The 27,240-nt window shown below is 45.8% G+C and overlaps 3 protein-coding genes across 18 annotated transcripts; 2 read left to right on the top strand and 1 right to left on the bottom strand.

The window, feature by feature from the left end:
* BECN1 (beclin 1) lies at window positions 1–14,608 on the top strand. 10 transcript variants are annotated; one of them, XM_055255874.2, is made up of 12 exons: window positions 1–310; window positions 587–718; window positions 3,959–4,026; window positions 5,191–5,252; window positions 5,923–6,013; window positions 6,120–6,256; window positions 6,385–6,579; window positions 8,697–8,843; window positions 10,078–10,227; window positions 10,748–10,808; window positions 12,944–13,086; window positions 13,814–14,608. In XM_055255874.2, exons 2-12 carry the CDS (start codon window positions 589–591, stop codon window positions 13,980–13,982), a joined length of 1,353 nt encoding a protein of 450 aa, XP_055111849.1. In that variant the 5' UTR covers window positions 1–310; window positions 587–588; the 3' UTR covers window positions 13,983–14,608. The 10 variants fall into 10 exon arrangements, with proteins under 10 accessions (XP_055111849.1, XP_055111850.1, XP_063485192.1 ...); XM_055255875.2 differs by having other exon boundaries at window positions 142–332; XM_055255876.2 differs by having other exon boundaries at window positions 165–310; window positions 5,923–6,007; window positions 6,114–6,256.
* On the bottom strand, window positions 14,106–26,076 carry CNTD1 (cyclin N-terminal domain containing 1). 7 transcript variants are annotated; one of them, XM_063629136.1, is made up of 7 exons: window positions 25,973–26,076; window positions 21,075–21,150; window positions 20,374–20,545; window positions 18,879–19,041; window positions 17,942–18,086; window positions 16,891–16,987; window positions 14,106–15,378 (listed from the first exon to the last, which is right to left on the bottom strand). In XM_063629136.1, the coding sequence occupies exons 1-7, from the start codon at window positions 25,983–25,985 to the stop codon at window positions 15,208–15,210; spliced, it is 837 nt and encodes a 278-aa protein (XP_063485206.1). In that variant the 5' UTR covers window positions 25,986–26,076; the 3' UTR covers window positions 14,106–15,207. The 7 variants fall into 7 exon arrangements, with proteins under 7 accessions (XP_063485206.1, XP_055111855.1, XP_055111854.1 ...); XM_055255880.2 differs by lacking the exon at window positions 25,973–26,076 and adding an exon at window positions 25,567–25,965 and having other exon boundaries at window positions 18,879–19,005; XM_055255879.2 differs by lacking the exon at window positions 25,973–26,076 and adding an exon at window positions 25,567–25,964.
* Window positions 26,077–26,107: 31 nt separating this feature from the next.
* On the top strand, window positions 26,108–27,168 carry COA3 (cytochrome c oxidase assembly factor 3). Its single transcript, XM_055255889.2, has 2 exons — window positions 26,108–26,335; window positions 26,637–27,168. The coding sequence occupies exons 1-2, from the start codon at window positions 26,122–26,124 to the stop codon at window positions 26,741–26,743; spliced, it is 321 nt and encodes a 106-aa protein (XP_055111864.1). The 5' UTR covers window positions 26,108–26,121; the 3' UTR covers window positions 26,744–27,168.
* The last annotated feature ends 72 nt before the right edge of the window (window positions 27,169–27,240 follow it).

Here is a 27,240-nt window from a genome sequence, read left to right as displayed (position 1 = left end):
GTGCCTCCCAGTTCTCTGCGGACTTGGCTCCTACACTTCCCGTTGTAACCTTGGTCATCCGCTGAAGCCCGCTGCTTTTCCCAGCCCGGCCTCTGGGGGCCGCTGCCGGGCCTATGAGCCTGTGGACCAGGAGCTCCTGCTGCCGTAGCCGCGTCACGTCCGGTCGCGGGCGGAAGTTTTCCGCCGGCGTACCGGGAAGTCGCTGAAGACAGAGGGATGGCAGTTCTGGAGGCCTCGCTCTGGGGCCGACCCGAGGCCACAGTGCCCCCGCGGTAGACCGGACTTGGGTGACGGGCTCCGGGGTCCCGAGGTGAAGAGCATCGGGGGCTGAGGTGGGACCTTAGAAGGGAGTCTGGGAACTCTCACGGCTTTTATTGGAGTCCCTTCCCTGACCCTGGGCTCTAAACTGCCTTTGCTCAGGCTGCCCCGGAAGCAGGTCTGCCCCGTATCATACCATTCCTAGAGGGAACGGCGCAGGCTGGGACTTCCCTCCCTTTACTATCGTCACCAAGGCATGTGGTAACCCCGGGCCGGAGGTTCAAGGGCGTCGCTTCTCCCTAATGTTGCCTCTTTTCCACCGCCTCAGGGATGGAAGGGTCTAAGACGTCCAACAACAGCACCATGCAGGTGAGCTTCGTGTGCCAGCGCTGCAGCCAGCCCCTGAAACTGGACACGAGTTTCAAGATCCTGGACCGTGTCACCATCCAGGAACTCACAGGTCAGCGAGACCCTTGGAAAGAGGGTGGTCAAGAATGTGGAAGGTGGGCAGCTTTGGTGATATAATTCTTATGGTGGCTGTGTAGTCTGCCACAAACTCGTCGTGTGAACCTAGGAAAGTCACTTCATCTGGCTCCCTGTTTTCTCCTCGGAAACATAAAGCATTCTGACATTGTGGGCTTCTGAGAGCTTTCCGACCGGGCGCGGTGGCTTACGCCTGTAATCCCAGCATTTTGGGAGACCGAGGCGGGCAGATCACCTGAGGTCAGGAGTTCGAGACCAGCCTGGCCAACATGACGAAACCCCGTCGCTACTAAAAATACAAAAATTAGCTGGGCGTGATGGCACATGCCTGTAGTCCCAGCTACTCGGGAGGTTGAGGCAGGAGAATCGCTTGAACCCTGGAGGTGGAGTTTGCAGTGAGCTGAGATTGCACCACTGCACTCCAGCCTGGGCAACAGAGCAAGGCTCCGTCTCAAAGAGAGAGCTTGCTTTTTTTTTTTTTTTTTTGAGACAGAGTCTTGCTCTGTTGGCCAGGCTGAAGTGCAGTGGCGCGATCTCAGCTCACTGCAACCTACGCCTCCTGGGCTCAAGCAATTCTCCTGCCTCAGCCTCCTGAGTAGCTGGGATTACAGGCGTGTGACATCGCACCTGGCTAATTTTTGTATTTTTGGTGGAGATGAGGTTTCACCATGTTGGCCAGGCTGGTCTCGAACTCCTGACCTCAGGTAATCCGCCCGCCTCGGCCTCCCAAAGTGCTGGGATTACAGGTGTGAGCCACCATGCCTGGCCGAGAGAGCTTTCAGTAGCAAAAGAAAGATCCTTATTTTCTGCTCCTGCTGTTTCAGAGAAAAGGAATATGTATATATAATAATAAATGGTATTTTTTGAGGACTTACTATATAGTAATACCAAGTGCATTATGTGTATTACTTCATTTAGTCCCTGTAACAACCCGTACGGGGTATACCACCATTACATCATTTTTCAGATGAAGAACTGAGGCACAGAGAGGTTAAGTGACTTACCTAAGGTCCAACAGCTGGTAAATGGAGTAGAGTCTTAAAGTCTGAAGAATTTGCTGGACGTGATGGCTCACGCCTGTAATCTCAGTGCTTTGGGAGGCTGAGGTGGGAGGATCGCTTGAGCTCAGGAGTTCAAGACCAACCTGAGCAACCTAGCAGAGATCTTGTCTCTACTAAAAAAAAAAAAATTGCTAGGTGTGGTGGGTGGTGGAGGCTGATGCAGGAGGATCACTTGAGCCCAGGAGGTCAAAGCTGCAGGAAGCTACATCATGCCACTACATCATGCCACTGCACTGCAGCTTGGGCAACAGTGCAAGACCCTGTCTCAAAAAATAAATAAATTAATTAAAAAGGCCAGGAGTGGTGGTTCACACCTGTGATCCCAGCACTATGGGAGGCTGAGGCAGGTGGATCACTTGAGCAGGAGTTTGAGACCAGCCTGGGCAACACAGTAAGACCCTGTCTCTATAATTAAAAAAATAAAAAACCCCAAAACCCTGCAAAGTCAGAAGAACTCAGATTAAGTCAGACAGTAAAAGAGAAGACTGAATAGACAGCTTAGGTAATCTTATGGACCTGGAGTCAGCCTGCTTGGGTTTAAATCCTGGCTGTCGTTTACTAGCTGAAGAACTTTTTGTAAGTTACTTCATTTCTCCAAGCCTTGGTTTCTGATTTTTTCTGTAAAACGTTAAACTGCCTCATAAAGAATTTATAAAGTTCAAATAGACAAACCACAGAAACAGGAATTTGCTGGGCAAATAGTATTCAATAAGTGTTAGCTGCTATTATTACCTGGTTTCTCTTTCTTGAGGGGAAATTAGCTCTTTTTGTTTGTTTGTTTGTTTGTTTGTTTTTGTTTGTTTGAGACGGAGTCTCACTCTATTGCCAGGCTGGAGTGCAGTGGCGCGATCTCGGCTCACTGCAACCACTGCCTCCTGGGTTCAAGCAATTGTCCTGCGTCAGCCTCCTGAGTAGCTGGGACTACAGGCACGCACCACCATGCCCAGCTAATTTTTGTATTTTTAGTAGAGACGGTTTCACTATGTTGGCCAGGATGGTCTCGATCTCTTGACCTTGTGATCTGCCCGCCTCAGCCTCCCAAAGTGCTGGGATTATAGGCGTGAGCCACCGCGCCTCTTGAACTCTTTTAAAAACAATTTTTGACTTTTTATTATGGAAAATTTGAGACATATATAGTCAAGAGAATAGTATTGCCTGCCTTGTATTCATCACCCAGCTTCAACAATCAGCCATATTCTCACATTCTTATGTTGTCTACACCTCCATTCACCTCCCATCCCCTGCTCAATTACTGTTTTTCACACCTTTTTAGAAAGGTAAATTGTCGTGCCTTGAAATGTATGAATCTTAGCTGTACATTTTTGACAAATGGATACACTTATGTAATCTGGACCATTGCAATTTAGCAATGTTTCATCTTCCTAGAAAGTTTCCTTATGTTCCCTCCTTGCTATTCTGGGGGAAACAGGATGTTTGCTTTTGTGATGGAAAATTTCAGAGTATATCGTGAACCCCTGTGTACCTATCACCTAGTTTCAACAATTATCAAAACATATCTAATCAAGCTTTGTCTACAGCCCCATCCATTCCTTCCCACTCTGAATTGTTTTGAAGCAAATCCCAGACATAAATACTATAAATATTTCTGTATTTTTGACAGATAAGGATTCTTAAAAATAAATGATGCCGGCCGGGCGTGGTGACTCAGCCTGTAATCCCAGCACTTTGGGTAGCTGAGATGGGTGGATCACGAGGTCAGGAGATCAAGACCTGGCCAACATGGTGAAACCCCGTCTCTACTAAAATACAAAAAAATTAGCTGGGCATGGTGGTGCGCGCCTGTAGTCCCAGCTACTTGGGAGACTGAGGCAGGGGAATCACTCGAACCCGGGAGGCAGAGATTGCAGTGAACCGAGATCATGCCACTGCACTCCAGCCTGGCGACAGAGTGAGACTCCATCTCAAAATAATAATAATAATAATGATACCATTATGCCTTAAAAAATTGAACATTTCCTTAATCTGATTTAATGGGGGTGAGGAGGACCACAGATTCTTTTTGGTGTAAATGGTACTTTAAGAAAAATTGGAGGTGAGGGTGGTGATGAGAATATTTCACATTCTTTTCCCATACTTTCAGATGCCCTCCTGCTTTAATAAGACTGTTTCTGATCCAATATTTTCCTTGCCCTTAGCTCCATTACTTACCACAGCCCAGGCGAAACCAGGAGAGACCCAGGAGGAAGAGACTAACTCAGGAGAGGTAATAGAAGTGCCCTCTCCCCTATCCTCCTCATGTAGTAAACATTCCAAATGAGAGATATGATAGGAAAACACAGGAATGCAGGCTTGGTTTCTGCAGGCTACTTGGCACTTCTAGAGCTCCCAGACTTTTGGGGTCTCTGGGTAATGAGACTTTCTACATGATCAGGCTGCTATGCACCATTGGAGGTACAGATCTGCACCTGAGGTCACAGGGTTACTGAATGAGCCATTTTAAAATGTTGGAAAGGGCTCTTTATTTGAAGCAGAATTATAAGTTATTGTAGGTTGGAGATGGTATGACCTGTGTGTCCAGGTCGTTCCAGAGCATTAATTTGCATCTGTTGTTCTAGCTAGTTGTTAATATCTGCTCCTCTCCATTCTCAAAAGCATCCTGGTTAGGACAATGAATTGTATGATTGCCCTGGACAGAAAGAATTGTCAGTGTTAGAGAACATGTCATCTTAAGCTGTGATAATATCAGTGATCCTGTGGAGCAACATCCTGTGAGATACTATTGAATACACACCTGAGATTTCTTCTCAAGTAGCAAGGGAGCTGGAGTATTTATTTACCTGCAGCTGCCAGTCACTGGGGGAGTGCTGTTGTCAGGTTTAGTGGAAGTCATTAATTCTGGCCAGCGCCCCTTGCAGGCAGTGAAGAGTCCAGGAACCAGAGAAACCTTAAGCAAGGAGGCAAAGGGGTCTGGCATTTGAAGTCAATAGGTGTCGTGAGATTTTGGTCACATATGAGTAATCTCAAAATACTGAAAACATATAAATTATCTACTTTGTACTGTGGCAGACTTCATTGCAGTCTGATGTGGCTTTCTCCTTGTACTATGATTTAGGGCATTCTGTCCCCTGCCCCTGACTGCTAAGTGTTGAGAAATGCAAATTTAACCATACACAGAGTGTAACATAGTTAGGAAATGCTGTTCCCCACAAAAAAAAATCAAGTGGGACTTAAGGTTTGTCTGTATCATGGGTCCTTTCTTCGTCCATATATACAAGGATTGCTTCGATAATACCCATTTTTTAAGTCTCTGTGGTTTATCAAGTCTTGTGGTTATCAGGACTAAAGCCATATAGTTCTGAGGCTGTTTGGGAAATGAACTCTACCTCTAAGCTGTCAGAATTGTAATGCCCTCTTATTTCTTTCCCAGGAGCCATTTATTGAAACTCCTCGCCAGGATGGTGTCTCTCGCAGATTCATCCCCCCAGCCAGGTGCCTACTACTTCTCAGCCCCCATTCCTTTCCAAAGGCTAGTAGAATTTTAATTAAATCCAGGAATTGAGACTTGGAGCCAGGTGATAGAGATGCATCATCACCTAGCCTTTTGGCCCTTTCAGAAAAGATGTATTCCCTTATACCTGGCCCGTCACCTTCCAGTATGGATTTTTTCCTGTAGCCATTCAGAAAGTGGGAAAGGATAGTAGCTTTAATGATGAAATATTGAAAAAAATTGAGGGAATGATTGACTAATCACCAAGAGATGGGCTCTTGAGAAGTTTCAAAATAGCAAATGTTGTTAGATGTTCAGGTCCTTAGTTCTCATTGCTGCAGGTAAAGAGCTTGCTGGCAAGGGGTACAATATTTTTTAAAATGGCCTTTTCTGGTTCTCCCTTCTTTTCCGCTGTAGACATATCAATTTTTTATGCTCCCTCTCCCTCCTTAGTCCATCAAGGCCAACCTTCGTGCTGAGTGTCCCTGTGGAAGACCAGCATGGCCTTCCTTTGGGAGAGAGGTACCCTTGGGAGGTCAGTCGGGCTAGAAGTGGGTATGTTCCCTGAGGCCCCTCAGCTGGTGCTTGAGAGTCTCTGCCACTGGCATTGTAGTAGGTGGAGGAAGCCTCTGTGTTCCCTCATGTGGCCCGTGGGCGGGGGGCTGTCTGCAGGATGATGTCCACAGAAAGTGCCAACAGCTTCACTCTGATTGGGGAGGCATCCGATGGCGGCACCATGGAGAACCTCAGCCGAAGACTGAAGGCAAGTCGGCCCCATTCTGGTGGCAAGAAGTAGGCCTGGCTGGGAGAGTGGGTAATTGAGCAGGAAGCATGGGGGAGGCCCTACCCTGACTCTCCCACACTTCCAGGTCACTGGGGACCTTTTTGACATCATGTCGGGCCAGACAGATGTGGATCACCCACTCTGTGAGGAATGCACAGATACTCTTTTAGACCAGCTGGACACTCAGCTCAACGTCACTGAAAATGAGTGTCAGAACTACAAGTGAGTGTCTCCAGAGCCAGGGCTCAGAGCTGTTACTACTCTGGGACTGCTTGGCCCTTACCCAAGAGCCGTACTCCACTCAGGCAAATGGAGCTCTAGTAAGTATAGTCTGCCTGTGTCTTTGGCAGACGCTGTTTGGAGATCTTAGAGCAAATGAATGAGGATGACAGTGAACAGTTACAGATGGAGCTAAAGGAGCTGGCACTAGAGGAGGAGAAGCTGATCCAGGAGCTGGAAGACGTGGAAAAGAACCGCAAGATAGTGGCAGAAAATCTCGAGAAGGTCCAGGCTGAGGCTGAGAGACTGGATCAGGAGGAAGCTCAGTGAGTGCTCACCCTGTTCTATCTTCTCACACTCAAGGCTCCAGGAGAGGAAATGGCTTCCAGCTGAATGTGTCTGAATAGTTTGTAAACTAGTCAGCTGTCAGTCAGCAGCATGCCTGCCCTAGATCCTGCATATTGCTTCCATGCCCTTTTTCTAGAGGTTTGTTGGGAGAGTTACCTATGAAGAGTCAGCATGATTAAGTGAAAAAAGTACGTTGGTTAAATAGTGCAGAAACCAGAGCTCCAGTCTTGGCTCTGTCCTTTAGGGAATGGGCTTATTTGGATGAATCAGCCACTTTCTAGCCATCCTTAGCTGAAAAGATGAGCTAATTAGCCTACATTTGTTCCCTCCAAGCTTAAAAATTTCACAGGGGCCAGGTATGGTCGTTCATATCTGTAATTCCAGCACTTTGGGAGGCCAAGGCAGAAGGATCACTTAAAGCCAGGATTTAAGACCATCTGAGGCAACATAGTGAGACCCCATGTCTACAAAAATGAAAATTAAAAAAAAATTAGGCTGCTGTGGTAGACCTGTAGTCCTAGCAACTACTCAGGAGGCTGAAGTGGAGGATAACTTGAGCCCAGGAGTTTGAGGTTACAGTGTGCTGTGATCACACCACTGCATTCCAGCTTGGGCAACAGAGTTGAGACCCTGTCTCAAAAAATAAAAACATTATAGATGTCCTTGACCTGAGAGAACCCTCTCTCTAGTGGAGACACAGTGTCCATACTAACTAAAGTTGTGGAAATGAAGGACAGAGAAAAGTCCATTTTTTTCACACAGTAGTATAACAAGTTTCACTGGAAGTGGGGTATAGTAACTATTTAAAGGACAGTAAGTGTATAGAAGTGAAACTTTAGAAGGCCAATTATGGCCAGTTCACGGAAGAAGCCACTGTTTTTTTTAGAAACAGAGTCTTACTCTGTCGTCCAGGCTGGAGTGCAGTGGTGCAGTCGTGACTCACTGTAGCCTTGACTTCCTACACCCAAGCAATCCTCCCACCTCAGCCTCCCAAGTAGCTGGAACTACAGGTGTGCAACACCATACCTGGCTAATTTTTGTATTTTTTTTTATAGAGATGGGGTTTCCCCATGTTGCCCAGGCTGGTCTTGAACTCTTGAGCTCAAGTGATCCACCTGCCTCAGCCTCCCAAAGTGCTGGGATTACAGGCATAAGCCACCATGGCCAGCTGGAAAAAGCCACTCTTTTTTTTTTTTTTTTTTTTTGAGACAGAGTCTCACTCTGTTGCCTAGGCTGGAGTGCAGTGGCACGATCTCAGCTGTCTGCAACCTCCACCTCCCAGGTTCAAGCGATTCTCCTACCTCAGCCTCCCAAGTAGCTGGGACTACAGGCATGCGCCACCATGCCTGGCTAATTTTTGTTTTTTTAGTAGAGACAAAGTTTCACCATGTTGGCCAGGCTGGCCTCTAACTCCTGACCTCAGGTGTTCTGCCCACCTCGGCCTCCCGAAGTGCTGGGATTACAGGTGTGAGCCACTGCACCTGGCCCAGAAGAAGCCACTCTTTTTTTTTTTTTTGAGATGGCGTCTCGGCTCTGTTGCCCAGTCTGGAGTACAGTGGTGTGATAGCTCACTGCAACCTCTCCCTCCTGGGTTGAAGCAATTCTACCTCAGCCTCCCAAGTAGCTGGGACTACAGGTGTGCGCCACCATGCCTGGCTAATTTTTGTATTTTTAGTAGAGACAGGGTTTCACCACATTGGCCAGACTGCTCTCGAACTCCTGACCTCAAATTATCCACCCATCTCGGCCTCCCAGAGTGCTGGGCCACCATGCCGGGCCCCAAGAAGCCACTCCTAACCCATTCACCTCACTTCTGAAAAAGATCAGAAATAAGAGGTTTTTTGCCCTGGTTTGGGAGAATTCCTTTTTCCTCCACCTTTTTGCATATAGGCAGCTGGAATTTAAGACATTTCTGTTCCTTCCAGGCAAAACAGCTAGGACATACGTGTTCCTCAGAATGGGATCTATGCCAAATATAAAAGATGCGAGAGCTAGATGTAATGATGATCACTGAAGAATTGTTCATAGTGTGGTGAGAGAGAAACTTTAGCCCCCAAACTAACAGCCTTCAATGGCCCCCCTTGGCTGCTCACAGGTATCAGAGAGAATACAGTGAATTTAAACGACAACAGCTGGAGCTGGATGATGAGCTGAAGAGTGTCGAAAACCAGATGCGTTATGCCCAGATGCAGCTGGATAAGCTGAAGAAAACCAACGTCTTTAATGCAACCTTCCACATCTGGTAATGAGAGCTGGGGGATGAGGAGCACTGCACATATCTAGACCTTAGCTGTTGACCACTAAGCCTGGGTGCCCACTTCCCACAAAAGAGGGACTGTAGGTTATCTTCACCCAGCCAGGTTTCTTTCATTCATAGTGATGGGATAGACACAATAGGGATTGGAATTCTAGAGCTTGGTGACATCCACCCTTCTAAAGAAAGGAAAAGGCCTGAGCCCTTCAGCCACTTAAAAACCTGGTAAGCTGACTGGTGCTGATTTCTTATCCTCAGGGTGTTTGATGTTTCATTAATTTAATAACTGTTGAGCGTCTACTCTGGAAAAGGCACTATGCTGAGTGCTAGGAGGGCAACAGCAAAACAGTATGCAGTCAACCTTCTAGTTGCATATAATCTAGTGGAAGGGATGGATAAATAACAAGCAGTTGTAATGCAGTGTGATGATGGTAAACCCAGGGTGCTGTGGGAACACATAAAGGCACTTGATCTAGTTTGGGGAGGCCATATGGAGAGTTTCCCCATAGGGGACTTATGTTTAAACTGAGAGGTAAAGTAGAAGTCTGCAGAGAGGGGGTTGTTCCTAGCAGAGAGAACATTATGTGCAAAGAAATGGGAAAGAGGGAGTGGTGAATTCAGAGAACAGAAAGGAGCTTATTGTGACTGAAGATTGAGTGTAAAGGGGAGAGTGACCGGATATGAAACTGGAGAGTTACCAGTTCCTGAAGGATCTCGTAGGCCTCATTAAGAGGTTTGGACTTGATCCAAAAGGCAGAGGAGACACTGAAGCATTTTAGCTAGGGAAGTGACGTAATTACAATTGTATTCGTGAACGATGGCTTTTCCTGCACCATGGGGAATGACTTGGGGTAAAGAGGTGGAATCGTTGGAAAGGATACTCATCAGTAGGAATCTAAAGGAAAAGAATAGTAGCATTGAATTTGGAGAAAAGTGGAAAGATCTAAGAGATTTAGCAGGTAGAATCAGGAGAGGTTGGCAGTTTTGCACGGAAGGAGCTGAGGGAGCATTCAAGGATACCACCCAGGTTTCTGCTTTGGCATCTGAGCAGCAGGGAAAAAGATGATGACTCAAGTTTTGGACATGTATTTAAAGTGCCAAGTACAGCTTACATATATGGACTTGAAGATAGATTTAAGCTAGGTTTGGGGTGAGAGTGGGAAATGTCAAAAGTTTTAAGTGATCCCTGTATTTCCCCCCACCTTTCTACCTTCCTCTGTAGGCACAGTGGACAGTTTGGCACAATCAATAACTTCAGGCTGGGTCGCCTGCCCAGTGTTCCTGTGGAATGGAATGAGATTAATGCTGCTTGGGGCCAGACTGTATTGCTGCTCCATGCTCTGGCCAATAAGATGGGTCTGAAATTTCAGAGGTAGGAAGTGTAGCCCTTTCTTGGGGAGTGATGTGTCTTTGATATAATTTGTATCTCCAACCTGGTACTGCTGTCCACCATGTCAGGAGCCCTTGCTGCCCACAGACTGGGAGTTTTCTGTGGCTGAAGACCTGTCAGCATCTGATTTTCCCCTCATCACAGGGCTGTCTCTACTACTGATCACACAGTCACTGAGTTGCATGACTATAGCATAGTTCCCAGCCTACAGTCCCCAGAGCCTTAGTGTTCCTCAGGATATTTTCAGTTTTTGTTTCTTAAATTTAAACCAAAACATAAACATTTGTTCATGGAAGGCCCCCAGGCAATTATATAATAAATGTAGTTTGTTCATTAAACAAAATCTTTTAAACATGGACCCAGTGGGGAGGTGAGAGAGGGAATTGAGCATAATAAAAGAAGCCCTTGGCTAGAATGAAGAGTGAAATCATTGGGTTATAACTTCCCAATAATCACTTTAGGAGGAGTCCTGTATCCATCTCTGTTTGTGTCTCTATTTTAGATACCGACTTGTTCCTTACGGAAACCATTCATATCTGGAGTCTCTGACAGACAAATCTAAGGTACTCTGTGAAGCTCCATTTTCACTGGAATACAGAGTTCTTATATCTCTTAAGAAAATGGACGATTTGCTTTGATATTGGCATTCAATTTATTTTTTAGACCTAGATTTTAAGAGCCAGTATATTGTTCAATATCTTGTCTAGTTCAGGTTTAGTTTTGGGGGTCTTGTAGACGAAAATTAGGTTTTGACAGTGTGTTGAGAAGGGATATGGGCAGGTCAGAGGAGGGTGTGTGCACTAGGCTAGGAAAAGAATCACTGTGAGATAGATGTTTACAGGTTGAGTATCACCAGAAGTGTTTTAGATTTGGGATTTTTTTTCAGATTTTGGGATATTGGCATATAGATACTAAGATATCTTGGGAATGGGACCCAAGTCTAAACACAAAATTCATTTATGTTTCTTCTTTTGAGACAGAGTCTTGCTCTGTTGCCCAGACTGGAGTGCAGTGGCACGATCTTGGCTCACTGCAACCTCCGCCTCCCAGGTTCAAGTGAGTCTCCTGCCTCAGCCTCTGGAATAGCTGGGATTACAGGCGCCCACCACCACACCCAGCTAATTTTTGTATTTTTAGTAGAGATGGGGTTTCACCATGTTGGACCAGGCTGGTCTCGAACTCCTGACCTCAGGTGATCCACCCGCCTCGGCCTCCCGAAGTTCTAGGATTACAGGCGTGAGCCACTGTGCCTGGCCTGTATGTTTTATATATACCTGATACATGTAGTCTGAGGTAATTTCATACAATATTATAAATAATTTTGTGCATGAAACAAAGCTTGTATACATTGAATCATCAGAAAGCAAAGGGCTGGGCGCGGTGGCCCACACCTGTAATCCCAGTACTTTGGGAGGCCGAGGCAGGTGGATCACGAGGTCAGGAGATCGAGACCATCCTGGCTAACACAGTGAAACCCCGTCTCTACTAAAAATACAAAAAAAAATCAGCTGGGCATGGTGGCGGGTGCCTGTGGTCCCAGCTACTTGGAAGACAGTGGCAGGAGAATGGCGTGAACCTGGGAGGCAGAGCTTGCAGTAAGCCGAGATCGCGCCACTGCACTCCAGCCTGGACGACAGAGCAAGCCTCTGTCTCAAAAAAAAAAAAAAAAAATGAAAGCAAAGGTATCAGGTATGGAATTTTCCCTTGTGGAATCATATCAATGGTCAAAAAGTTTCAGGTTTTGTAGCATTTTTAATTTTTTTAATTTATTTATTTATTTTTATTTATTTATTTATTTTGAAACGGAGTCTCACTCTGTCACCCAGGCTGGAGTGCAGCCTCCCGGGTTCACGCCGTTCTCCTGCCTCAGCCTCCTCTCCTCCCGAGTAGGTGGGATTACAGGCGCCTACCACAATGCCTGGCTAATTTTTGTATTTTTGATAATGACGGGGTTTCACTATGTTAGCCATGATGGTCTCGATCTCCTGACCTCATGATCCACCTGCCTTGGTCTCCCAAAGTGCTGGGATTACAGGCGTGAGCCACCGTGCCTGGCCTATTTTTATTTATTTTTCTTTTCTTTGCTTTTTGTGGGTTTTTTTTTTTGTTTTTTTGAAATGGAGTTTCACTCTTGTTGCCCAGACTGAAGTGCAGTGGCATGATCTCGGCTCACTGCAACCTCCGCCTCCCGGGTTCAAGCAATTCCCCTGCCTCAGCCTCCTGAGTATCTGGGATTACAGGCATGCACCTCCACACCCAGCTAATTAGGTATTTTTAGTAGAGACGGGGTTTCTCCATGTTGGTCAGGCTAGTCTCAAACTCCCAACCTCAGGTGATCTGCCCACCTTGGCCTCCCAAAGTGCTGGGATTACAAGCGTGATCCACCATGCCTGGTCTATTTATTTATTTTTCTTTTCCCATCTACTCTTCCTGAAAAGGTTTTGTAGCATTTTGGATTTTTGGATTAAGGATGCTCAACCTATGGTACATTTTCATTGATAGTGAAACAGTTCTAAGTGCATTGTTATTTGCCCAAGGTTATTGTAGTTCAAATCTATGGAAGATAGAGTCCAGCTACAATACAAGTTTCCAGTGGGATACAGACAGAACATGACTTGAGAGATTGATAGGATTGGGAACAATCTCTGGAAGCCTGTCTTGGTGCCAGATCCATAGCCAGTTTTCTCTTCTTGGGCAGGAGCTGCCGTTATACTGTTCTGGGGGGTTGCGGTTTTTCTGGGACAACAAGTTTGACCATGCAATGGTGGCTTTCCTGGACTGTGTGCAGCAGTTCAAAGAAGAGGTTGAGAAAGGCGAGACACGTTTTTGTCTTCCCTACAGGTCAGTATAGCGCAATGCTGAGTGAACTTGTATAGGACCAAATTGAACAGAATTGAAGCAGCAGTAATAATGGAGGCAAAACAGTATAAATGGTGGGAAAGCAAAAAAAATGGCACAGAATCACATGACATTGATGGGCAGAGACTGACCCAATACTGCAAGCAGGACAGAATGTGACCACCAAGTCCTTGGAGTAGAAGAATGTTGCCTTAGATGGTTTAGGGGGTTTTCTTGGCATAGAGATCAAGCCTCCTCTCCAGTTTCAAGAAGGTTTTTCCCTGAAGCCCTTGGAAATACACAGGAATGCTTCTTTTGATTTTTTTAGGATCCCATTGATGGATGGAAACTCTAGTTTTTACCTAGAGTAAGGCCGCTTCTATCACCCCAAAACAAAGCATTTCTTTTCTTCTGCCTCCTTTCTCCCCCGCCAAGTTCAGGGATGCCTAGGAAAACAGCAAGAAGTACTGTAACCCTCACTCACCCCTACTCCAGGCTTCTCTTCTCTTTGGGTGTGTGTCCTGTCCCTGTACTCTGCAATGACAATGAGGCTCTTGTGACAGTCTTCTTGATTTTTGGCTTTCAAGCAAATCCAAAATACACTATAATTCCTCACCAAGTGTTCTTTAATAGATAAAATGACGTGAATGGTCCCATGATCAAGTCCCTGCCCTGAACTGACTTAACTCAGATCTCAGTTACTAATGAGTTCTGCTGTGTCCATCTGCAGGATGGATGTGGAGAAAGGCAAGATTGAAGACACAGGAGGCAGCGGCGGCTCCTATTCCATCAAAACCCAGTTTAACTCTGAGGAGCAGTGGACAAAAGCTCTCAAGTTCATGCTGACGAATCTTAAATGGGGTCTTGCTTGGGTATCCTCACAATTTTATAACAAATGACTTTTTTCCTTAGGGGGAGGTTTGCCTTAAAGGCTTTTAATTTTGTTTTGTTTGCAAACTTGTTTTAAATTAAATTCGGGTAATATTAAACAGTACATGTTTACAATACCAAAAAAGAAAAAATCCACAAAAGCCACTTTATTTTAAAATATCATGTGACAGATACTTTCCAGAGCTACAACATGCCGTGTATAGCTGCCAGCCCTTGTCACAGTTTTGACTCTTAACCCCATGGACTCCTTTCCCTTTCTTCTCTGAAAAAAACTAATTTAAATTTGCTTTTTTTTTTTTTTAACTGAGTTGAATTGAGATTGATGTGTTTTCACTGGATTTTAATCTCTCTCAACTTCCTGCACTTAACAATATGAAATAGAAACTTTTGTCTTTACTGAGGCAAGGATATGTTTGAGATGCACAGTTGGATAATGTGGGAAAATGACATCTAAGCTTTACCTGGTCACCATGCGATGTGATCAGATGCTTGAAATTTAACACTTCTCACTCGGTTCTTATACTGAATGCCGACTCTGCTCTGTGTTAGAGATATGAAATGGTGTTTGATACTGTTTGAGACATTATGGAGAGATTTAATTATTTGTAATAAAAGATTTGCTGCAGTCTGAAAACTGCCCAGGGGCACACTGTTGGGTTTTTCTTTAAAATAGAGTACTTTGTATTCTGGGAGAATCAAGTTCTAATGAATGCAGGTATGTGGAAATTCTGTTGAAACATGTTTAGAGTTAGTTTTAGTTTTAAAAAAAGACTCTAGTAAAAATACATAGCTGTTGAGGAAGCCCTGTTTGTATAGATCTGAATAATGGAACAGAGATGTTAAACTAATTTTAAGGGCAAATAAAGGCTACCTCCTTGATGCTTAGTCAAGGTCACCCAGATAGTCTGGGTGAGCCCCTGATTAATACTGATCGCAATGCCTGATGTTCCTCTTAATGAAATTAAGCTAAAAGTATAAATATCTTGTTAAACAAAAATGAAACAACTAATCTGTCTCCATCTAGCTTTTTAACATTTTCAGGCTGATATGACAAAAAGGGCATGCTCGTCCACCTTAACTCTCTCTGATAAAGAAAAAATAAGCATGAAATTGGCAAACAAAATACAGTTCAAAAGAGACTTGGAACTTTTGTACCCTTAGTATGAAAGTAAACAGAGGGAGGCATGAGTGCAGTGACGGAAGGCTGTTTATATTTGGTGGATTCAGCCTCCCTCATGTGCTAGAGGAAGCAACAGTCTTCAGAGCTCTGGCTGCCAGGTGGGGAGGAATAGACTGCTGTCTCCCCGGAGTGTTGGCTCCCACGCTGTGAGTCAGGATTGCATAAGAGAACTCAGCAATGCTTGCCAAGGCAATACCAGTGATGCTCTGCAAATGCCCCACGACCTTCAGAAATAGAGACAGATTTCTTATTACTAAAAAATCTCAACACATTTTAGTGCACAAACACATTTCCTGGGATGTTCTCTCAAAGCAATTGTAAATTCATTTTTCTGAAATCCAGATTCCAGTGTTTGCCAATGGCCAAATTATATTAGGATGCCTTTGCCCTGATGATGTTAGCATGGAAACTTTCTGCTAGACATTTCCCTCTGCTGGAGATAAGTTTTGTGAAATATAAGAATGATATTTGGGCCTTGACATTTTCATTATTTGAGAAGATGTAATTGTTGGACTTTGTTTTGTTTTGAAACAGGGTCTCACTCTGTTGCCCAGGCTGCCAGGCTGCAATGCAGTGGTATGATTTTTGGCTCTGCACCAAAATCACTGCAGCCTCCACCTCCTGGGCTTAAGTGATCCTCCCACTTCAGCCTCTGGAGTAGCTGGGACTACAGGCGCAAGCCACTATGTCCAGCTACTTTTGTTTATTTTTTGTAGAAATGAGGTCTCACTGTGTTGCCCAGGCTTGTCTCCAACTCCTGGGCTCAAACAATCCTCCTGCCTTGGCCTTCCAAAATGCTGGAGTTACAGGCGTGAGCAACCCTGCCTGGCCTTTTTTGTTGTTGTTGTTTTGTTTTGTTTGTTTGTTTGAGACAGGGTTTCACTCTGTCACCCAGGCTAGAGTACAGTGGCGCAATCATGGCTCACTGCAGCCTCCAACTCCTGGGCTCAGGTGATCCTCCCATCTCAGCCAAGTAGTCCACATAGTTGTGGGACTGCAGACATGCACCACCACGCCCGGCTAATTTTTTTTTTTTTTTTTTTTTTTTGTGAGACAGGGTCTCACTCTGTCTCCCAGGTTGGAGTGCAGTGGTGAAATCTTGGCTCACTGCAACCTCTACCTCCCAGGCTCAAGCGATCCTTCTACCTTGGCCTCCTGGGTAGCTGGGACCACAGGCATGTGCCACCACACCCAGCTAATTTTTTTTAATTTTTGGTAGAGACAGGGTTTTGCCATGTTGCCCAGGCTGGTCTCCAACTCTTGAGCTCAGGCGATCCACCCACCTCAGCTTCCTAAAGTGCTGGGATTACAGGTGTGAGCCACTGCGCCCAGCCATGACTAATTTTTAATTTTTGTAGAGACAAGGTCTTGCTATGTTGACCAGGCTGGTCTTGAACTCCTGGGCTCAAACAGTCCTCCTGCCTTGGCCTCCCAAAATCCTGGGATTACAGGCATGAGCTACCATGCCCAGCCTGGACTTTAACATAATAGCAGGTTATCATTATAAAGGGAAATGAACAAGCCTAACTTGGGCCTCCATTTCCAGTTTTATAAAAGGAAAACAAGGAAACATTTCAGCCCTATCCTAGATTTTTCCCTCTCAAATCTTGCACACTCATCCTAATCCTGGGTCTTGGCACTTCTGTAGGTTGTCCTCTGTTTTCCTTTAACTGATGGGTGAAATGTTTTCTGTTAAATGAATTCTCACCATGCTGGTCCTGCTCAGTGGTGCATACCTGGCTCCAACACTCATGGTTTTGGATGAAAGCACTTGCTGCAATGATTCCTACTGCCAACAGCATGAAGTCTTCCTTCACTGAAATAAACTTTTCCCTGAGTGATTAAAACCACATTAATTTTAAAGCTGGAATGGAACTTAATCTTCCAAATCATAGGGTCATGGAACTTCAACTATGAATTATTTGTGTCGATCATCTTGGATTTTTTAGACATGGAAGGAAATGGTCAAGTAATAGCTCAGTGACCTGCTCTCCCATTCTCCCCCAACTTAACTGGGATTAACATGAGCCTTATGTCTTGAATGGTTTATAGGCCTTTTTTAGTTCTATCTGTCTCCCTAACAGTTGTAACTGTGAGGCTTTTAACCAGTCTGACTTTACAGTAATCAAACACTTTTGTCCAAGTTGCAACCCTGTGACTGGTTTTTTTTTTCTTTTTTCTTTTTCTGAGACGGAGTCTCGCTCTGTCGCCCAGGCTGGAGTGCAGTGGCGCCATCTCGGCTCACTGCAAGCTCTGCCTCCTGGGTTCACACCATTCTCCTGCCTCAGCCTCTCAAGTAGCTGGGACTACAGGCACCCGCCACCACGCCCGGCTAATTTTTTGTATTTTTAGTGGAAACATGGTTTCACCCTGTTAGCCAGGATGGTCTCGATCTCCTGACCTCATGATCCTCCCACCTCAGCCTCCCAAAGTGCTGGGATTACAGGCATGAGCCACCGTGCCGGCGACTGTTTTTTTTTCTAAATGACTGACCAAAGCAGTCCAGTAACCTTGAGTTTTATGCAGCTATAAAGGAAAAACTAGGAAAGAAAATATATTAATTAGTTAAAGTAATTTAAATTTAAAAGTAAAAGCCTTTAGGGTTTCCCTGACCAGGCTCAGTCACGTGCATCCAAACAACATATTGGAACTAATAAGAACCAGGTAGCCTGAGTAGGTTATCCGGGACTGGATGCCATGCTAGGCTAATTCCATTCCCCAAGTTCTTATGGTCTGTCTCCCCTTCCCTGTTCCTGGAAGGAGCCTGCCCTATAGGAGTTGTCTTACCCTTGCAGCTGACTGGGAGTGGAGTTCTCAATTGAAGCCCTCAACAGGCTCTCATATATGGGTTCATGCAGAAGATAGACCAGGTCAAGCAGTGTCAGGCAGGTTGCATGCAGCCTCATGGCTGGAACCAAACAGCCATTGTATCCTAGATGGAGTATGGGAATGATAGGGAGAATTTATGATCATGTCTTCTCTGATCATAACCACAGTTGTGACAAAGCTGTTGAGGTGCTAATGTGCTTCCTGGTTGCTATGTTCTACTATAAGAAACCTGTTTAGCTGGAGATCAGTTTTAAAGGACAAAGGTAGAGGTAGAGAAACCTCCATCTGTAGTATACATACAATTAGCATGTAGTTGTCCCTCTGTTATCTTATGCCTCTATAAAGTCACCTCTTTGATCCTGCAGTAAGAGTGCCTAGTGAGTCCAAACAGAAACCAGTTGCGAAGACCTCTGAGCTTCTTTCCCTGACAAGTGCCAGAGGGAACACCTGTTTCAGTCATCCAGAGACACCATCAAGCTTCCTACTGTTCCTCATTGGCAGGTTCTGCCCACCGCTCCCAAACTCCTGTGCACATTTTTTTTTGTTTGTTTTGAGAAGGAGTCCGCTCTCTTGCTCAGGCTGGAGTGCAGTGGCACGATCTTGGCTCACTGCAACCTACACCTTCCAGGTTCAAGCAATTCTTGTGCCTCAGCCTCCCAAGTAGCTGGGATTACAGGCACCCACCACCAGACCCAGCTAATTTTTGTATTTTTAGTAGAGATGGGGTCTCACTATGTTGGCCAGGCTGGCTTGAACTCCTGGCCTCAAGTGATCCACCTACCTCAGCCTCCCAAACTGCTGGGATTACAGGCATGAGCCATGCCCCCCCCCATGCACATTTTGTATTGCCTTCTATGGAAGTCTCCAACCCATATTCCCTAACACAATAAGATACCTAAAACCTCTAAGAGCGTCTCTACATATGCCAGGGGAGTAGGCAGATTAATTTGGAAGTTCAAGGACTTCAAAACATCAAGCTCTGATTCCAGCAGTTCTTCTTTAGTGTGTAGATAGCCTAGAGCCTGGAGGAAATTCAAGACTGTAATGTTGCTGATTATCTGAGCAAAGAAAAGAGAGGGAAAGAAGAATGTTAGGATAAAGGTCATACAGCTTGACAGAGTGCACAAAGCCCTTCATAATCCAGCCTATTCCTTCATCTTCAGTCTTGTCTCTTGGTAATTCCCCCTCATACTCTGCTTGTCATTCCAAATTACTTGCGGTTCCGAAACCCACCATGCTGACCCTCTCCAAGCCACTACACAGGCTGTTTTCTATACCTAGATCTCCCTTCCTTTCCTCCCTAATTCCTCTGCCTCTTCTCTTAGGATCAGGATCCTCCCATCTCCCACCCACCCCATTTCAAGAAGTCATTTTCTCTAAATACACTTCCTTGACTCTCCAAGGCTGATGAGGTACATTTATAGCCCTCTGTATTTACATTAATCAGAGCTTTTTTTTTCCACACTATTTGTATGTGTCTTTTCCCATTACATAATAGGTTCCTTGTGAGCACAGACAATATTTTTACTGTTGTAGCCATGGCACCTGGTGCAGCATCTAGCCATAGAATAAACTCAGTAAGTATTTGTTGAATGAATGAATATTTTACTGTGTAGGCATTGGGTAGTGATGTGGAAATATTTTTTTCCCTTATAAATGTAATAGTTTGCTTCTACTGCTGATAAGTATGCTGGCAATTCAGGCACCTTATGTAAACTGCCCTTGAGTCCAAGGGGAGGAAAGGTGACCAGTATAAATGATGGCATCTGTCCCAATTATACTTTGGGAACAGAACTTCAGGCTATTTAATGACTGCCTCTGTGTGAGTGAGAGGGGGAGAAAGAGAGAGAGTGTGTGTGCGTGTGTGTGTGTAGAAGGTATGCTTAGGAAGCATAATTACACTGTGGAATTTCCATGAGTTGTATCACCTAACCTAGGAGTAGGTTTCTTACAGCTACCTTGTTTTTTTTGTTGTTGGTTTTTTTGAGACAGAGTCGCTCTGTAGCCCAGGCTGGAATACAATGGCACGACCTCAGCTCACTGCAACCTCCACCTCCCAGGTTCAAGCAATTCTCCTGCCTCAGCCTCCTGAGGAGCTGGAATTACAGGTGTGCACCACCACACCTGGCTAATTTTTGTATTTTTAGTAGAGACGGGGTTTTACCATGTTGGCAAGGCTGGTCTTGAACTCCTGACCTCAGGTGATCCACCTGCCTCGGCCTCCCAAAGTGCTGGGATTACAGGTATGAGCCACCGCGCCCGGCCGTTGTACTTTGTAATTTATTTATTTTCTTCTTGTCACTGACTTGAAGCTTATCACAGCCCCCCTTTGTATAAAAGCTGGTTTCTTCCTAAAACTCAGGTGCCCATGAGCAACTCCAGCTCCTTACTTTGTTTTGGAAGGAAAGTTTGCTGGCCAACTGAACACATGACACAAGACGGAGAGTAAACTTGTTGACAAGCTGCTGTTTCAGAGCCCTCCAATTCTGAGACTCTCTCTTGTTATCTCTTGGCTGGATTGTGGCTTGCCTGCAGATGTTCTCTGCCTGTTTTACCATAAACCTGTAAGGAAGGGAGGGAGAGTAAACAATCCTCACTCACACAAACTAAAGGGAGTTTAATTTGCTGGTTAAGAAATTTACATTTGAGGCTGAGCATGGTGGCTCGCACCTGTAATCCCAGCACTTTGGGAGGCCGAGGCAGGCAGATGACTTGAGCCCAGGAGTTCAAGACCACCCTGGGCAACATGGCAAAAACCCGTCTCTAACAAAAAAAAATAGCCAGGTGCCAAGTGTGGAGGCACATGCTTGTAGTCCTAGCTACTCAGGAAGCTGAGGTGGGAGGATCACTTGAGCTCAGGAGGTCAAGGCTGCAGTGAGCCGAGATCCCACCATTGCACTCCAGCCTGGGTGACAGAGCAAGACCCTGTCTCAAAACAACAATAACAACAAAGAAATTTATATTTGCAAGTTAGAGAGGGTGTAAAACCAGGTCTCAGGGTAAGGGGCAACTACTCATACTTTCTTAAAGATGTAGGTACATTAGCCACTCTGAGAGGCGCCGCTCAAAAGGCATTATGCCAGGGCTTTACCTTTCTAGGATTTCTACAGCCTGGTAGCTCACAGATTTCTCCAGACACCATTGTTCAGACAGGAGAAAAACAAACTCTGCCAAAACAGGAAAAAAGAGCCTAATTCACAAGATGCAACCAAAACCACTCTGTGAACTCTTGGCGTTGTGTAAAAGCCATGATGGGGCCAAGGGAAGAGGGTCAGGAGGTGAGAAAGATGAGACTAAAACAACCAAAGCTGAGCTTAGTTTCTTTTGCTGCCAATAGGCAGATCAGAGGCATGAAAAGGAGGCTGACTGAGTGCCAAAGACAAGGGCTTACCAAGCCGCCTCAGTGACCCTTGAGCCTTCCTGTGGGTTTCAGCTGATAAAAGTCTTGGCCAGTTACACACAAACATACCAGCTGGTCTAGGTGACCTCTACACCATGCTGGGAACCCCCCAGCTTCAAGGAAGATTCTTGGATTGATAAAAACCCTAACCCCTATATTCTGTTTTCTGTGGAATGTTGGCAGGAACAGAAAGATCCCTCCTGGAGCTTCGATATTCTTTATGACACTGTTTGTTTAGTAACCACCCTCTGGAGAACTCCCATTGCTTTACAAACACAAGTCACCTTACAGCTGGACACCATCTCTCCACCACCAGTTTGCTGGGTAAATCTGTGGTGGCTGAGCCTCTCCCCAGGAGCAAGTGTGTTACTGTGAAGTGGCTTGTTTTGAAGAAACATCCCCTAAATCGAAGAACATAGCCCAATTTAGGGGGAGGGAGTCATTGGGAAGGCGGGAAGGGTAAGATACCTTGGCAAGATTTTAGCCTGCCTCTGTTTCTCTTTGAAAGAACAGCTCCAGATTGAATTATATTTATCTTGCAATATCATTAGAGGGTGGAAACAAGGGTAAATGTCAGTTCTCAACAAAGAAAGCTCCTACAGACTGAAGACCTTTTAGCATTGATCCGTAGAGAATTACACATTTAGTCAAATAATCATATGTCTTCAGAGAAAATTTAACTTTCTTAGAAAATGAAGTCAAGCTTACACAAGTAACAATCTACTCAACACACATTACACATAGATAGATGTACAAAACCTCATCATTACAGAGGCTACAGTTTGGCTAGCAATGTCCAATGCAGGACAGAATTAGTTTAAGCAATTCAGCAAAATACCCTAGAACACAGAATTGTGTCTCTTATTAGTCATTTTATTTGCTGGACTTTAGGCTTTATTTCTTAGTTTTGTTCTTTGTGTATGTGTGCAGTTGTTAAGTTTTGGTTTGGTTTTGCTCTGAATTATCTGGGCATTTGTTTCTGTTTTCCATTTTAATTTGCCAAAAAAACTGAGCTTGAATTAGGTGGAATGGATGAGGGTTACACCTTTCCCTTGCTATTGGCCCCACCTCCTGGATAACAAGCATACTCAGATCTGCTATTAACTAAAAGACCCTCCCCTTTAACCTCTTAGGGTAGGGCTCCACCTCTCTCTTTCCCATCACTGTTGAATTTTTTTTTTAATAAATAAATAAATAATAAATAGACGGGATCTTCCTATGTTACCCAAACTGGTCTCAAACTCCTGGCCTCAAGCAATCCTCCCGTCTCAGCCTCACTGTTGAATTACTTGAAAGCCTGGCTTACACACCCACTGCTTCCACTTCATCGTTCACTTCCTAATTTTCTATCTGTTGGCTTCTACCTTTCCTAACTTGCTGAAATGATTCTCAGAGGACAGTAAATGTGTCCAAATTGTTAAAATATCATGGCTTTTTGCAATCTTTAGTTCTGTTGATGTCCCTAAAGCATCTGAAACTTCTGACCATCATCCTTTTCAAAGTCTCCTCTTGGCTGCCAAAAGTCCCTTGGTTCTGTTCCTATCTCCTCCTTTTATTTCCTTCGCAAGTCTTCTTACTCCAATTCCCTGAACACAAAGTGTTTTCCCACGGAACTGTCCTTGACCTGCTTTTCTTTTCTCCTTCTAGGAGCTTATCCTCTGCCACAGTTTCAACAATATCATTGTGAAGATAACTTGAAAACCTTGATCTCCATTTCTGACCTCTCTTCTAACCTACTCTTTGAATAGTCTACAAGAACACTTCTTTTAGATGTTCTGCAAACACTTTAAACTCAGCAGATCCAAAACCAAAGCTATTATACACACACACACACACACACACACATATATATATATATATATATTTTTTTTTTTTTTTGAGACAAGGTCTCACTCTATTACCCAGGCTGGAATGCAATGGCGTGATCTTGGCTCACTGCAACCTCTGCCTCCCGGGTTCCAGCCATTCTCCTGCTTCAGCCTCCCAAGTAGTTGGGATTACAGGTGCCTGCCACCACGCCTGGATAATTTTTGTATTTTTAGTAGAGATGGGGTTTCACCGTGTTGACCAGGCTCCAAAGCCATTATTATCTTTCCCAAACAAAAGTCACTTTTCCTCCTGCTTTATTTGTGTAGTGTGTCTGTGTTTCTTTGTTGTGTTTTGTTTCGGGTTTTTTTTTTTTTTTTTTTTTTGAGACAGAGTCTTGCTCTGTCGCCTAGGCTGGAGCACAGTGGCACAATCTTGGCTCACTGCAACCTCTGCCTCCCAGGTTCAAGCGATTCCCCTGCCTCAGCTTCCCGAGTAGCTGGGACTACAGGCACTTGCCACCATGCCCAGCTAATTTTTGTATTTTTAATAGAGACGGGGTTTCACTATGTTGGACAGGCTGGTCTCGAACTCCTGACCTCTTGATCCACCCCCCCCGGGCCTCTCAAAGTGTTGGGAATACAGGCGTGAGCCACTGTGCCCGGCTGTGTCTGTGTGTTTCTTTTAATGACCACTATACTTCCAGTCTTCTAGGCTCAACCGTTTAGCATAGTCACCTTTTCCTCCTTCACTTCCTAAATTTATCCACAGCAGAACCCTAGACTTTGCCTCTAGAATGTTTTTAATCCACCCTCCCTTGTTATTCCCTCTGCCCTATCACCTAGCCTACTGACATAATCCACCTGTCTGCCTACCTCCCATCTCCCTCTGGTTTAATCCATCCTTTACCTCCTTTACATCACTGCCAAAATAATGCTTACTAAGGCAGGGTTACCATCATATCCCTTATTTTAAAACCTTCACTCCCTTATTTAAAAACCTTCAATGTCTTCTTGGTTTCCTACTAAACCAAGGATAAACTCTTCCCCTTGGCATTCAAACTTCCACACGGAATGTCTCCAAACTACCTTTCTGGTATTAATTTCAACTATTCTTCCACATGCACTGGCCAACATGGACTACACTGTACCCACATGCACCCTAAGCACTCCATTTCCATAGCTTTACTCATGCTATGAGTAAAGCTATGAGTAAAGCTATGCTTTGAGTACATAGTAAAGCTATGCTATGAGTAAAGCTACTCATTCTACCTCTTTTTGGTAGAAACGCTGTCTCCTTCCTCCCCCTTCACCAACCCAATGTCCTCCTTCCTTCAAGGTCTGCCTGAAATGTCCCGATGTCTGGCCCATCCCCTGAATTCTTCCTATTACCCCATCGCTCCTCTCAACCCCCATAAACGCTTGTTTTATCTCTCTCTGACCTCTCTTATCTAACCATAGTACCTAGTCATTGCATATTTGTTCTAATATCTCCCCCAAATTGCACATGGTTTGAAGGCAAGACCTCTATCTCTATTTCATCTTTCTTTTTTCCCTTTTTTTTTTTTTTTTGTGAGACAGAGTCTCGCTCTGTCACCCAGGCTGGAGTGTAGTGGCACCATCTCAGCTCACTGCAAGCTCCACCTCCCGGGTTCACGCCATTCTCCTGCCTCAGCCTCCCGAGAAGCTGGGACTACAGGCGCCCACCACCACACCCGGCTCATTTTTTTGTATTTTTAGTAGAGACGGGGTTTCACCGTGGGATGGTCTCGATCTCCTGACCTCGTAATCTGCCCGCCTCGGCCTCCCAAAGTGCTGGGATTACAGGCGTGAGCCACCGCACCCAGCCTTTTTTTTTTTGAGACCAAGTTTCATTCTTGTCGCCTAGGCTGAAGTGCAGTGGCATGATTTCGGCTCACTGCAACTTCCGCCTCCTGGGTTCAAACAGTTCTCCTGTCCCAGCCTCCTCAGTAGCTGGGATTAGAGGTGCGTGCCACCAGGCCTGGCTAATTTTTGTATTTTTAGTAGAGACAGGATTTCACCATGTTGGTCAGGCTGGTCTCGAACTCCTGACCTCAGGTGATCCTCCCACCTCAGCCTCCCAAAGTGCTGGGATTACAGGTGTAAGCCACCATGCCTGGCCCTCTATTTCATCTTTCTAGCCAAGCGGTGCCACTCATAAGTACTCCATACATGTCGAAGAAATCAAGGGGAGGGCACTGTTGTGTCTCGTCCATCACTATATCCCCAGCACCCCACAGAGAGGTGTTAGCAAACATTCTCTGAATGAATAAAATCAACGGAATCTCAAGGTCGGTGCCTGAAAGACACAAGCCCCAGTCTCCCATGAACCCAGCTCCCCGGCCCTGCAGCCGCACCCACGATCTGGGGCTCCCTGAAGCTGCCCAGCCGCCCGGAAGCCTCCCGCACTGCTTGCTCATTCTGCAGGGCCAAGTGAAGCAGGGCGTCTTCGATCGTCTCTGTGGCGACAACTCCAAACTGAAAGTCAACGAGGGAGGCCGATCTTGGCCTCATGGGTCCGTCCATATTCACGAGCCTCTTGGTACACCTGGACAGGTTCACTGGATCCACATACCGACCCCCTTAGCTCCTCTCCAGTCTTCTGCCACACCCTGGATTCCTCGTCCCCTTCCAATGAGTGTGCCGTCGCCTCACGTCTGAGGAAAACCCAATTACCACCACAGCCTCAAACCCTCCACAGCTTTTTCCCGCCCCAACGGCCACGGACTCCTCAGCCAATCAGAAAGCACGTCCGCTTCTCACCTCCCGCGTCCATCCCGTGTGCCCGGGAACCGCGGTTCTGCCCGGCAAAGGGCACGCGGACTACAACTCCCAGAGTCCACTGCAGCGGCCAAGGACTACTGTTCCCAGCGAGCCCCGCGCGGCGGCACCGCGAAGGGAGGAGCGGCAACATGGCGTCTGCGGGAGCTGGTGACCCTCTGGATTCTAAGCGTGGAGAGGCCCCGTTCGCTCAGCGTATCGACCCGACTCGGGAGAAGCTGACACCCGAGCAACTGCATTCCATGCGGCAGGCGCAGCTTGCCCAGTGGCAGAAGGTCCTACCACGGCGGCGAACCCGGAACATCATGACCGGCCTAGGCATCGGGGCCCTGGTGTTAGCTATTTGTATCCGTCCGTGTTGTGGACTCAAGGGGACCGCATATAGGGGCAGGGGAACAGAGTGTGCAAGAGGGCTGAACCCCCTTTTAATTTGGGGGTAAAATGGGGTTAGTACTTTCTTTTGTTATTCCTAAGGTACTCTTTTAATTTGACGTATTAATAGTAACGGAATTGGGGTTCAGGGTTTAGAAACAGCAGCGGCGGGCAGCCGGAATCACTGATTTGGGAGAGTAGCAAGAGTGGTAGAGCAAATCTAGGAAACGGGAATGTGCATATTCCGTGTGGTTTCCTGAACCTACCTCCCCAGATGGTTACACCTTCTACTCGATTTCCCAGGAGCGTTTCCTAGATGAGCTAGAAGACGAGGCCAAAGCTGCCCGAGCCCGAGCTCTGGCAAGGGCGTCAGGATCCTAATCTGGATGGGTATTGATCATGTCCAACCTGCTGGAGCCCCTTCACATGGTGGATGATGCCCCATGACCCTGTGGAAATTGAATCCTGCTCACAACATTGTTGGCCTTCTTACTAACCTTGGACCATGACTGAGCCCAAGAAACCAGGGACTTACGCATTTGGCCACTGTCAAAAGAACAGAACTTTGCCCACCGCACACTTGCTGTGTACAATGACTGAGCCCTTTCTTGTAGTTTGTTTCCTTGTTTGAGAGGTGTGCATGCGACCGTGGCTTTTCCCAAAGTTTCTGACTTTGTGGTTTACCCCCTTCATCTTCTAGGGATGCAGCTGTTACGAGGTTAGGCATGGCAGCTCTGCAGTGTTTGAGCCTACAGTGGGATACATAGGGTCAAACTGAGAATAATAAACTGAGTCATTCTCCTGGAGTCAAGTGAGTATGGAGGCTGAGAGGCAGCATATGGCACTTCATGCTGCAAAGCTTCACAAGCAGTAGCTGC

This window comes from Symphalangus syndactylus, chromosome 20, assembly GCF_028878055.3.
Source record: "Symphalangus syndactylus isolate Jambi chromosome 20, NHGRI_mSymSyn1-v2.1_pri, whole genome shotgun sequence".
NCBI classification, from domain to species: Eukaryota; Metazoa; Chordata; class Mammalia; order Primates; family Hylobatidae; genus Symphalangus; species Symphalangus syndactylus.
The sequence above is the reverse complement of the archived record's forward strand: the minus strand, read 5'-3'. Positions and strand labels throughout refer to the sequence as shown.

Coding starts and splice junctions, on each gene's coding strand:
- BECN1 (XM_055255874.2), top strand. CDS start 589: ATGGAAGGGTCTAAGACGTCCAACAACAGCACCATGCAGGTGAGCTTC. Junction 6,257..6,384: donor AATGAGTGTCAGAACTACAA/GTGAGTGTCTCC, acceptor TGTCTTTGGCAG/ACGCTGTTTGGAGATCTTAG. Junction 13,087..13,813: donor CGTTTTTGTCTTCCCTACAG/GTCAGTATAGCG, acceptor GTCCATCTGCAG/GATGGATGTGGAGAAAGGCA.
- CNTD1 (XM_055255879.2), bottom strand. CDS start 25,735: ATGGACGGACCCATGAGGCCAAGATCGGCCTCCCTCGTTGACTTTCAG. Junction 16,988..17,941: donor ACTCCCAGTCAGCTGCAAGG/GTAAGACAACTC, acceptor TTAATCACTCAG/GGAAAAGTTTATTTCAGTGA. Junction 15,379..16,890: donor ACCATGAGTGTTGGAGCCAG/GTATGCACCACT, acceptor CTATTTCTGAAG/GTCGTGGGGCATTTGCAGAG.
- COA3 (XM_055255889.2), top strand. CDS start 26,122: ATGGCGTCTGCGGGAGCTGGTGACCCTCTGGATTCTAAGCGTGGAGAG. Junction 26,336..26,636: donor GGCCCTGGTGTTAGCTATTT/GTATCCGTCCGT, acceptor CTACCTCCCCAG/ATGGTTACACCTTCTACTCG.